Source organism: Rissa tridactyla, chromosome 7 (genome assembly GCF_028500815.1).
Source record: "Rissa tridactyla isolate bRisTri1 chromosome 7, bRisTri1.patW.cur.20221130, whole genome shotgun sequence".
NCBI classification, from domain to species: domain Eukaryota; kingdom Metazoa; phylum Chordata; class Aves; order Charadriiformes; family Laridae; genus Rissa; species Rissa tridactyla.
In genome coordinates this window covers 48,746,968-48,757,033 of record NC_071472.1, presented here as the reverse complement: position 1 = coordinate 48,757,033, position 10,066 = coordinate 48,746,968, and the positions used below count along the sequence as shown (strand labels likewise).

The 10,066-nt window shown below is 42.6% G+C and overlaps 1 protein-coding gene and 1 long non-coding RNA gene across 10 annotated transcripts in view; one reads left to right on the top strand and one right to left on the bottom strand.

Annotated features, from left to right (window-relative positions):
- Positions 1–2,499: 2,499 nt before the first annotated feature.
- NF1 (neurofibromin 1) overlaps positions 2,500–10,066 on the bottom strand; it is a 94,617-nt gene continuing 87,050 nt past the window's right edge. For 4 of the 9 annotated variants that reach the window (XM_054210157.1, XM_054210145.1, XM_054210148.1 and 1 more), the window contains 2 exons: positions 8,272–8,322; positions 2,500–4,988 (listed from right to left, as the gene is read on the bottom strand). In XM_054210157.1, coding sequence (XP_054066132.1) covers positions 4,846–4,988; positions 8,272–8,322 — 194 coding nt within the window. In that variant the 3' untranslated portion in view covers positions 2,500–4,845. Of the gene's footprint in view, positions 4,989–7,010; positions 7,118–7,187; positions 7,277–8,271; positions 8,323–10,066 lie in introns of those variants that run through there. The other 5 variants (XM_054210147.1, XM_054210151.1, XM_054210146.1 and 2 more) reach the window with 4 other exon arrangements.
- On the top strand, positions 2,802–8,715 carry LOC128913110 (uncharacterized). Its single transcript, XR_008467842.1, has 4 exons — positions 2,802–2,937; positions 3,407–3,638; positions 6,479–7,129; positions 8,117–8,715. It is a non-coding gene; the product is annotated as an uncharacterized LOC128913110 (long non-coding RNA).

Genomic DNA, 10,066 nt, shown 5'->3' with positions numbered 1-10,066 from the left:
TATGTTTAGTATGCAGGAACAATAAGATGTCTCCGAGGAAGTCAATGCGGTTGCGCTTTAATGTGTTTTTACATCCTTTCACGATTCACAAAGCCAGAATATAAGTACTTATACATTTTTAATAGGAAAGTAATATATTCCCCTAAAAAAAAATAGATTTGATTAATCATTTGTCATAAAAGTTGCCTGACAGCTGAAACTTCAAGCTTCTAAGCCAGAAAAGCTCAAATAGACAAATTATACTGAAATGTTCTTTAAAGACCAAGCAGCTGTTTTATTAAAAGATTAAATTTACATTTTAAAAAGAAATATACTGATTTATTATTCAATTATGATAATCTTATTGAAGTGACATGAAATTCATGACAATGGGCTTTATTCTGTCCAATTTCTGTCCTCAGTTATCCACAGGCAATCGGGTTTGCCATTATTTAGAACTGTGCAAGATCACACACACACACACACAGGCAAGCACCATTCTGGAAAGACAAATCCGAGACACTGGATTTCAGCTTGATCCTAACTTTCCCCAGAGAAAGCGGGTTTTCAGGTCTGGGGCTAGGGCTGGATCCAGCGCCTGCCGCGATACAGCCCTTGGTTCAGACCCAAAGGACCCCTCCAAATCTCACTGTCACAGGAAACAGAAAAAGGATTTCAGAATACACCAATTTCATCCCACAGCACAAGTGAATGACCTTCGAACAACTTGAAGCAGGTTGAATTTACATTTTACTTCAAAAAAAAGGGAAAGTACATACATGAGGGGAGAATGGGGTGAACAACAATTATCTGAAACCAGGTTTCTACCATTTTTACCTACAGTTGCCAACTGCGTTTGAGTCAGCAGGGCTCTTGCCAGCTGTCACACACTTGCTTACAATATGAACAGGATTGTGGATCAAAGAAACATTTTCAAAGTTGAGGCCCAAATGGAAATAGTAAGATATCATACACAGTGTAAGTTTATAGTACACAGCATTTTTTTTTTAAATGACATAACGCAACAGCAGGAAGGAGTAGTAGTAGTTAACAGTTACTAACACTAGAATAATCAAATTTGTATGTTATACATATACAGCAACTAACTGCTTTACAAAAAAAGCAAAATAATACAATATATTGTCACATGTATTTACAGTGTAGTAAATATACTTTTCTGTCAAATTTTACACAAAAACTATTTACAGGTGAATATACTGCATTTAAAAAAAAAATTGTGGGACCAACACTAAAAGTGACTTTCTGTGGTAAGTTTGTTGCATAACAATAAGACGTGCTTCATTACATTTGGAAAAAAATTAACCTTAGAATGAAACAGAAAAAGCCCTAAAACCTACAACCCAGTTAGGAATAGAGCACTGGAACGCTCCCAGGTGCTCAGTCCACAATATTTATTTGAAATGTTTCCTGTTCTCGGAAACCTCATGCACGTTAAAGCAGAAACATTGGCATAATTAACAGGTAGGTTATGCACTATTCAAATACTACTGAATTATTTTTAAGTCAGGGAAAATACAAACACAAACAAAATGTTAATCGTCTTTACAGTACTTAACTGTAGTTAGTGCGTAATGGATAACGTGTTCTAAACCAGGGGTGTCAAACATACAGTCCCCATGATGTAGTTATATGGTCCGCATGTTAAAGATCAGATTTTTCTGAATCTTAAGTTTTCATTTCAAAGTACACAGACGCCACGGCTGCAGTAGCCCGCGCAGCAGCGACTGCCCGGTAGTTTGCAGGCTGCCTAAACAGCGACGGAAGGTCGGAACTCTGAGATCTGTCTCCCGCTCGTTAGATCAGGTTTCAAGCCCACATCGCCACCAGCACCCAACTGCTGATCACTAGGAGCATCAACGGGATGAGGAGAGGAGGGAAGCGGGCTGGACTGGGAACTGACAGTGGTGCTCAGAGGAACGAAACAAGAGCAGGTGGAGAATATTCAAAATGGGAGAAGAGAACAAATATAGAGGATGTGAAAAAGAAAACAAAAAAGGCAAAATAACAGCACTGGCTGTTACAGGGAGCAGGCCAAGTGATGAATGTGACAGTAAGGCACTGAGCAACTAATTACTAATAGAAGTTTAATCATTAAAGAAAGGCCATGTTTTCCCCCTTGATCTAAGCACAAGCTCCCCAACTGCTGGGAGATAACGATCCTGTGTATCAGGGTGCACGTGATCCTGAATTAAACCTTGGCCATCGACTGTAATTATACCCAAATCCACCCCCATTGTCTAACATGTTTGACACCCCTGCGCTAACAAAGTCTGGGTCCTTCTCTGAACCATGCAGTGAAAACATTAAATGACTCCCCCTCCTTCCAGGAAATACAATAAATTAAATTTTGTTGACTTACTTTATGAAGATACCAGTTTTTTTCAGCTGGGACTGAGAGCCTGGAGTAGTTCTAGTTCTCACATGATAGGTAATCACTGTCCATTTTGATTTCACGTTATACGTATTTCAAAGACTACATTAATTCTAATTTAGGGAGACTTCTTTTTTTATATAGGCAATGCAAAATATTGAAAGAGTTGCTCTCAAATGCACCCAGTCCAAACAAAACTGATTTGGTAGTTCGTCTGGAATTACCATTTCTGTTTAGAGAAAATCTGCTCGTAGGAGAAACAACTGAAAGCTGTATTTTTCTAACAGCAAGTTACCTTTACAAAAGAGTCTTTTTTCCTCCTACCTACAAATCTTCAGGCTTCTACAATTCATTGTCTTCAGCAAAACAGAAGGGGCTGGAATGAGCTTCGTTCAGTATAACCAAGTGCAAAGTGGCAGCGACGCTGAAGGTGGCTCTTCGCAATTTGATGTATGAGATGAGAACGGTTTTAATTCAGCGACTCCCAAGTTTTACAAGCGCAGCAGCTTCGGACACGGCCCGGGTCACTGCTCTATTCCTACAGTCAGTTCTACCCTCACAACCAGGTCAGTAACCACATTTCTACTGCAGCTCCTACGCGACCAAGAATAAAGAAGTTTGGTTAATTGCACGATTCTTTGTGTTTTTCAACGTATCTATTTCAGGACTGCTAATTCTAAGTTTTCCTCTTGTTTTGGCAATCTATTTGCATATTAAGTTTGTGTTCATAGTTCTTCCAGGACTGTAAACAAATTAAAAGAAATTAAATTGTTATTTTATGAATCAATACAATAAAGGTATTTTTATTTACAGAAATGTTACATTGTTACTGTGTGAATACATGTGAATTATGTGCTATATCAATAAAATCTGAACACTTAGTTGTACCATTCTCTAATAATTTAGCTGTGGAGTTTGATTTACTGAAAGCCACTAACAAAATTGCACTAGAGGATTTTATTTTATAGAGTGGATATAGTTTGGTTTTTTTCCTTTAAAGCCACTTATAGATTGTTAATTTCTAACACACAACAGGGATCTGAAACTGGGAAGTTTAGCTGTTCTGCAGCAGGAGATCTACTCAGCCCTCAAACGAGCACCCCGGTGACAGCCCCTTTTCTCAGCCTCGCTGCTCGCCGCCCGGATCCAACGCTCTGCGCCTGTTCCAGCGCCGCAGCACCCGGAGCACCCAGCGCCGCGCCTCCACCCCCACCAACATAGCAGCATGTCCTCACAGTCGTTCATCGCTGACACGCGACTGTAGCTGGTAAGTCTTTCACAGTGACAGCAATTTCAGTTTTGTGTAACCCCCCCGTACGAACCCCTACAAACTAAAACCCCCTGAAAGTTCTGCAGGACAGGTCTGACTGCAGACCTCTGTACTGATAGCAGGAATTGCACTGCAAACATTCAAACGTAACCTGGATTTGACACAGTGTCAGTTATTTTTAAATTCATGTACCTTAAGCAAACATTACTGTTTTCATATCACTGCTTGGGCAGCACAAAAGCAGCTTTGCCAAACACCAGCTCCCATTGCTGGAAGTTAATTCACTAATTTTCCCCTCCATACCACAATGGTTATTCTGCCAGGAATTTCTGGAAGGTGCGTACTGTTGGGAAGGGCAAAACTAAAGTATATGCGAAATGGAAGAAAGAAGCAATAAATTTTCAACACTGCTACGACGACAGCATAATAGTCAGTTCTCGATGATTTTCTTTCCACTATACAACCTTTTTAGTGCAGTTAAAGTACAGCAAAAAAAAATTTTGCTTTGGAAAAAAAGCCAGTTTGTCCAGTCTGGTCCATATACAGTCCAAGTACGTGAAGCTATGGTCTGGGGAATGAGAGAGATTCATGCAGCCTCCTTGTCCTCTCAAATTTATTGCTAATTACTAGAAATTTAATCTAATCCAACACTTCTGGTTAATCTCATCGTACTGCGGCTATCCTTAGTTTCTTTTAAGTATGGTAAAAAAAAGTCCACAGCTAAAAATCTTACAGCTTTGAATTAAAACCAGGATTAGAGTAACTTCCCCCGGCTCATAAAGCCACTACCTTGAAAAGTGTGCAAACAGGATTAAGGATTAACACTTTCCTTTAGAGAAGACACAAACAAGGCAGATAACAGAAGCAAGGGAGAACCGTCTATGGGAAATGGCTTTCGTGTTTGGACGAGATACGGTTCTGCAGCGTTACAGAACTCCACACCTCCTTCGGCTACAAAGTCCCTCGGGATCTATGTGAGCGGTTCTGAAACACTGGCTTAAATCAAAAACGGAAAGAAATGAAGGCATTAAAATTCAGGCAATGTTTCAAGAGTTGATCATCTGGCAACACGGCTGACAGGATGGGAACTTTAAAAATTAAGTGCAGCATCACAACCGGTGGGGGCCCTTTGCGAGAGGCCCGCGAGTGTCAGTCAGTCTCCAAAAAAAAAGAAAAAAAAGAAAAAAAGATTAAAAAGAAATAGTCACACAATCTTTTTGATGCTGTGACGTTTGAAACTGCCAGCACTTCGCTGCTTTTGCACTTGGCTTGCAGAGCCGTGGCGCATCCTCCCGCTGTTGGAGTGTCCGGCGGTGGGCGAGAGCTCCACGTTCTCCTTGTCGATCCCTGGGGAGACACAAGGACCGGAGTTAACCTCGCCGCTGTTGCCATCCTCTAACTCAGCGCTGTGAGGACGGCTTTCTCTGCAGACACGCCTGGCAGCACGCCAGCCCTGCGCGGGACAACGGCAGGAAAAACCGATGGTGCCTTTGGATGAGGGAGGCGTCGGTGAGCCCTGCGCGCCACCTGCCCACGCTGGTGTCACCAGTCTGGAGGAAAATGGGAGGTCATGGTCCAAATACTGCTGAATTCTGCCATGCTGACAAGTGGCGGTTCATTCAAAACAGCCTTTGGCAACACAAACCAGCAGCAGTGCCGCCTGCCTGGGAAAGCGCTGCAGAACCTGGTCATGATGTATTTAAAAAACCCCAAAATATTATTGGTAGCAGCTTAGCCCCTGTAGGCAGGTGAGCACCACACAGCTTGCCCATTGCCCCCCACCCCACTGGGGCAGGAGAGGAGAGGAAGAGTAAAAAGCAAGAAAACTTGAGGGTAGAGATTAAAAAACTTGTCTAGTAAGTGAGGGATCAGTGGAAGAAGAAAAGAAGAAAAAAAGCAAACCAAAACAAGTGATGCAAAGGCAATCGCTCAGCATCCCCAAGGGGGAGCCCGGGGCCCAGCCAGGTCCTGGGCGGAGGATGTCTGACCGCCCCAGCGTCCCGCTTCCCTGACTGATGGCTGAGCCTCACGCCGCCCGGCACAGAACAACCCCTGCTGGGCTGGGTCCCTCCAGCCACCTGCCCCCGCGCTGTACCCCGGGCAGAGCAGTTCCTGCCCCACGCCGTTCTGGTCACAAAGGTAAAGCACGGCCCCATGCCAGCTGCTCTGAAGGAAGTTAACTCTACCCAGCCAGGCCAGTACACTATGTTAGCCCAATGACAGCTATCTTATTGCAGCACTGTAGTATGAAAAATAATGTTTTCAGGATGAGATGTGTGACCCCCCTGTATTCAGTGAAAACCCAGGCTTTGACCACATAAAACACCTCCACATGCTAAAGTGCGATGCCTGCTCGTACAGATCTACACACTCACCTATACACACAGCGTATCAGACTTCAACATGACTCGTTCAAATAATCTTTTTTTCCTCCCCCTTAAAGTTGCAGATTGAATTTGATGTTAGATTTATCTGTCTCCAACAATAAAAGACAAAATACATTGGCCTATGGGCACTGGCTGATGCGTTTCCATCTCTGCTACTTTCCTGCGACTGTATGAAAATAGACAGGGGTATGAACTGTGCACTGAGTTCACCTAGTCAGCTCTTAAAACAGAACAGGAATTTTATTTAATATGAGAAACGGCATACATAAATGTTCACGTGGCAGATGAAGGGTTCCCCTCCGCGCACAAAGCATTCGCACCAGTATCCGTACCCACTGAAAACACAGAATGAAAGCCCTCCAGGCCACAAAGCCCTTTCTGTCTCTAGTTCTGAAAATGAGCAAATGGAAGAGTTTGACTCAAGTCTCTTCTGGCTTTTGTGTTCTCTAGGAGGAAGAACTGACAGACTGTCAAATCTGTGGGCTTCTTCCAGCCAAGAATCAATGACTGCCATTAAACAGGGCAATGGCAGAGTGAGGAAGGCTCACGTCTGAGCCTGTAGAATTCTGCTGCAACGGCAGAGGCTGTTTCTTGCTACCAGAGAAGATTCGTGTGTATTCAGGTACCTAAAACTCCCCTCAACACTGAATCTTGGCTCACTGTAAAGATCACTGAACATACATAATGTCCAAGTCAATGTTTGGAGGACTCTCGTTGCCAGGAGGGATGGAAGGCTTTGCTGGCTGACTCTGCCTACAGCAGAGACAGAACCAACGCAGGTACCCATTTGAAGAGTCAAGTGTCAAAGTGCAGATGCCAATTATAATGATTTAAACCCTGGCAAATTGCGAATAAAAAAAAAATTAAAAAAAATCAACAATTAACGAGGACAAGTAAAGAACAGTTTTCTAGGCAGGGTGTTAACAGGAAACACAGAAGAGGTGAGTCTGGAAATCTTTACGAGAACTGCCCGTGCGCAAGTTCAGCTCCACTGAAGGCAGGCGGCCGCTGACAGCGCAAGACGAGGATGAAACCAGACAGGCTTTATACCTGTGCGCCTGTACTCTTCTGGGGAGCTTTGGATGTTCTCTGCAGGACAAGGTAACTCTTACTATGTTTTGCTAAAAGAATAACATCAAACAAACCTCAAAAATGAACTGTTTTAGTGTAAACTTCATGCTGACGTGACGACAGCACATCAAAGCCTTGGGTTACGAGCTGCGATTCTCACAGCTTTGGACTCAGTAACTGGAAGATATAAGAGCAGAGACTTCTCTTTAACGCAGACATGCTTCCAATCAATTATTACTTTTATGCTGATGCTACTGTGAGTTAATCATTCCTGTAGCAATACCTTAGTGTAGCTGTCACGTTATTTCTGCACTGAAATGAGTATGACGTGTTTAGCAACACTCTCAACACTTACGGTACGTGTGCAGCATTGGAACGAAGAGCAGCAGGGTGGTTTTATGCAAGAGGCTAAAAGTACAATCAGCAGCAAAAATTAGGATGTCTGACAGTCAATAAAAAGGTTAGAAAAAATCCTACTACTGTAAATGGCATCTCCCATGGTTATGTCCCATTCCTACAAGAAATTGATTCTCATTGGCATGAGCAGAACAAAGAATACACTCCCCATCTCAGGCACGTATAGGGACAATTTTAAAACTCCCGCCAGAAGGTGGCTGCAGGGTACATCATCCTTCCCCTCCGTGCATGGGCTGAGCTGACAAAACCCACAGCCTACCACCTGTGAAGGGGAAGCAACCCACGGGTGCGAGCAAAAAACTCTTCTGCAGCTTTTCCTTATTCCTCCATATCGAAGCAGAAATCAGAGGGTGCCGAGTACCCATTTCACTGAGCTGCTGTGTGCGGCAATTTACTCCAAACAACTCGTGCCCGTTTTCCAGTGGTGTGTAATTAAGTTAACGCTGAATTCCTGTGCATCTACAGAGCTCACATGAAATAGTTCTTTGTTTTAGCTTAATACCCGCAGCAGAGTAATTCACATACCATTCGCTTCTCTATTCCCAAATTGATCTTGTTCTTAGGGATGTAAGTGACTTTCTTCTCCTGCTCTATCACCAGGTATTATTAGCATCACACCAGAAAAGCGACAGCTTAGCACTTACACTGAAGCCATTCCCGTGTCAAAGGATCAGGAAACCACTCCTCATGCCACAAGCCCAACCCTAAAGCAGACCAAGCATATTTCGTGCAAATATGATGAAAGTAGAGTGTACCTTGATGAGGAAGCTGCATGAAAACTGCAGATTTAGAGCAAGGCAGAGAAGCTTCACCGACACAAAATGAAAGAAAAAATGTAAGTGAATAATGTCCATGACAAGGGGAAGGGGAGGGAAAGGAGAAGAGATGATGACAGACAAAACATTTACAAACAATGATCTCGCCCAGCTGTTGCGAGCTGCACGGAAAGACTTTTTTCATGGATCTGCAACTTAGTATTGTAACCATAATAAACAACTCACTTGGCTGAAACTGTTTCTGTAACTCAGTGTGATGAAGTAATTCAGCACCACTAGATATTTGATTTTCTTGTTCAAGTGCATGACAGATTTGCATCCCTTATTAGTCCCATAGTTGCCTTGCTCTTTCAACAAATCCTGTGGCCCACCTTCATATTCTATAATTCTATCCCCAATGATTTTCATCTTGGCAGATATTCGGTCTTCCACTGCTTACTCCCTCGCTCTTGTCTCTACAGTGTAAAGTGTAGAGCAATGACAGCGCCACACACTAGGCACGGCTAACGAGAACGCAGAATTCACGTATGCAGCTATGGAGCTGTATAAAGTGCCAAAAGACCAATTACATTTTTAATACAATTAAACAGCTTAAAAAGCAAAGCACGTTTTATGCAAAGTTGCACTGGTTAACCTGAGAGTTTAAACTAGTGAAATTGTGCACTGATGAACGTGGAGCAATGTAATAAACACGGGATGAAGGAGCAAAATGGAAAGCTCCATGTTGTGACCTGGTCCACAGTTTGTGAAAGCTGGAGATCCCCCGATCAAACCCCAAGTCTCTGTATTCAGATTGCTAGAATGAAGTGAGAATGCTCAAGGAAACAGGCAGGACACTAATAAATCATAGGAAACGATGGGAAAATACCACCTTGATTATACATTAAGCACAAGGCTTTCATAAAGTGGTAATCGCTTAAGGCTGTTTCACAGTAGCTGAAACACCTACTGAGGCAGATTCTTCATACAGATGCCTCCAGTCTGGATACACAAAAATGGAACCATCAGTAATCTCCTGGGCTTCATATCAGTTTTTTAAAATTTAATTTCCAAGCAAACCATGCAGAGTGTCATAAACGCATCATTACAGACTGACTAGTACTGAACAAGTTCCCAGCTCCCTTTGTGGAGACGAGTTCTTAACCAGCCTGTGACAAAAGCCATCTGTTTGCACAACACTTGAAAGAAATTTTTGAAGAGCTGGATTAATTCCTTCCTCTTAGCTAACAAAGGCAGAAGGAATAGAAAGTGAGGCAGAAGGAAGGAAGACATTTATATTGCAAAATGCTATTTTTGCTAGTACAGGGCCTAATCCTGCATCATCACTTCATCCTTGCAAAAAAGAACTGCTGGAGTTGCCTCTGATGCCACATTCTAAATGGAAGGACGCTGCCCATAGTGTACTTACTTTCACACTGACAGCAAGGTCTTTTTTTTTTTCTCTTTAATTTTATCTTTCTCCCTGTTCTAATATCACAGATAATTCTTAGCGGTGTATTAAATAAGAAAGTTTCTATCAAACCACTTTCCTTTTCCGTAATCTTGGTTGTTATCTGTACCTGCAGTCTATTAGGAGTTTTTATACAGAAATATTTCTCTATATAGAATGAATTGCATGACAATATAATACAGTGGCTGCATTATATATTCATAACATATCATGGATATTGCAAAATGTTAAGTAAAACAGCAGTCTTTAAAATGACTTCAAACTCAACTTTTACCCGTTCCTATTCCGGGATCCCAGGCCGGCAGCAGGGAGTCCCTTTCGGGC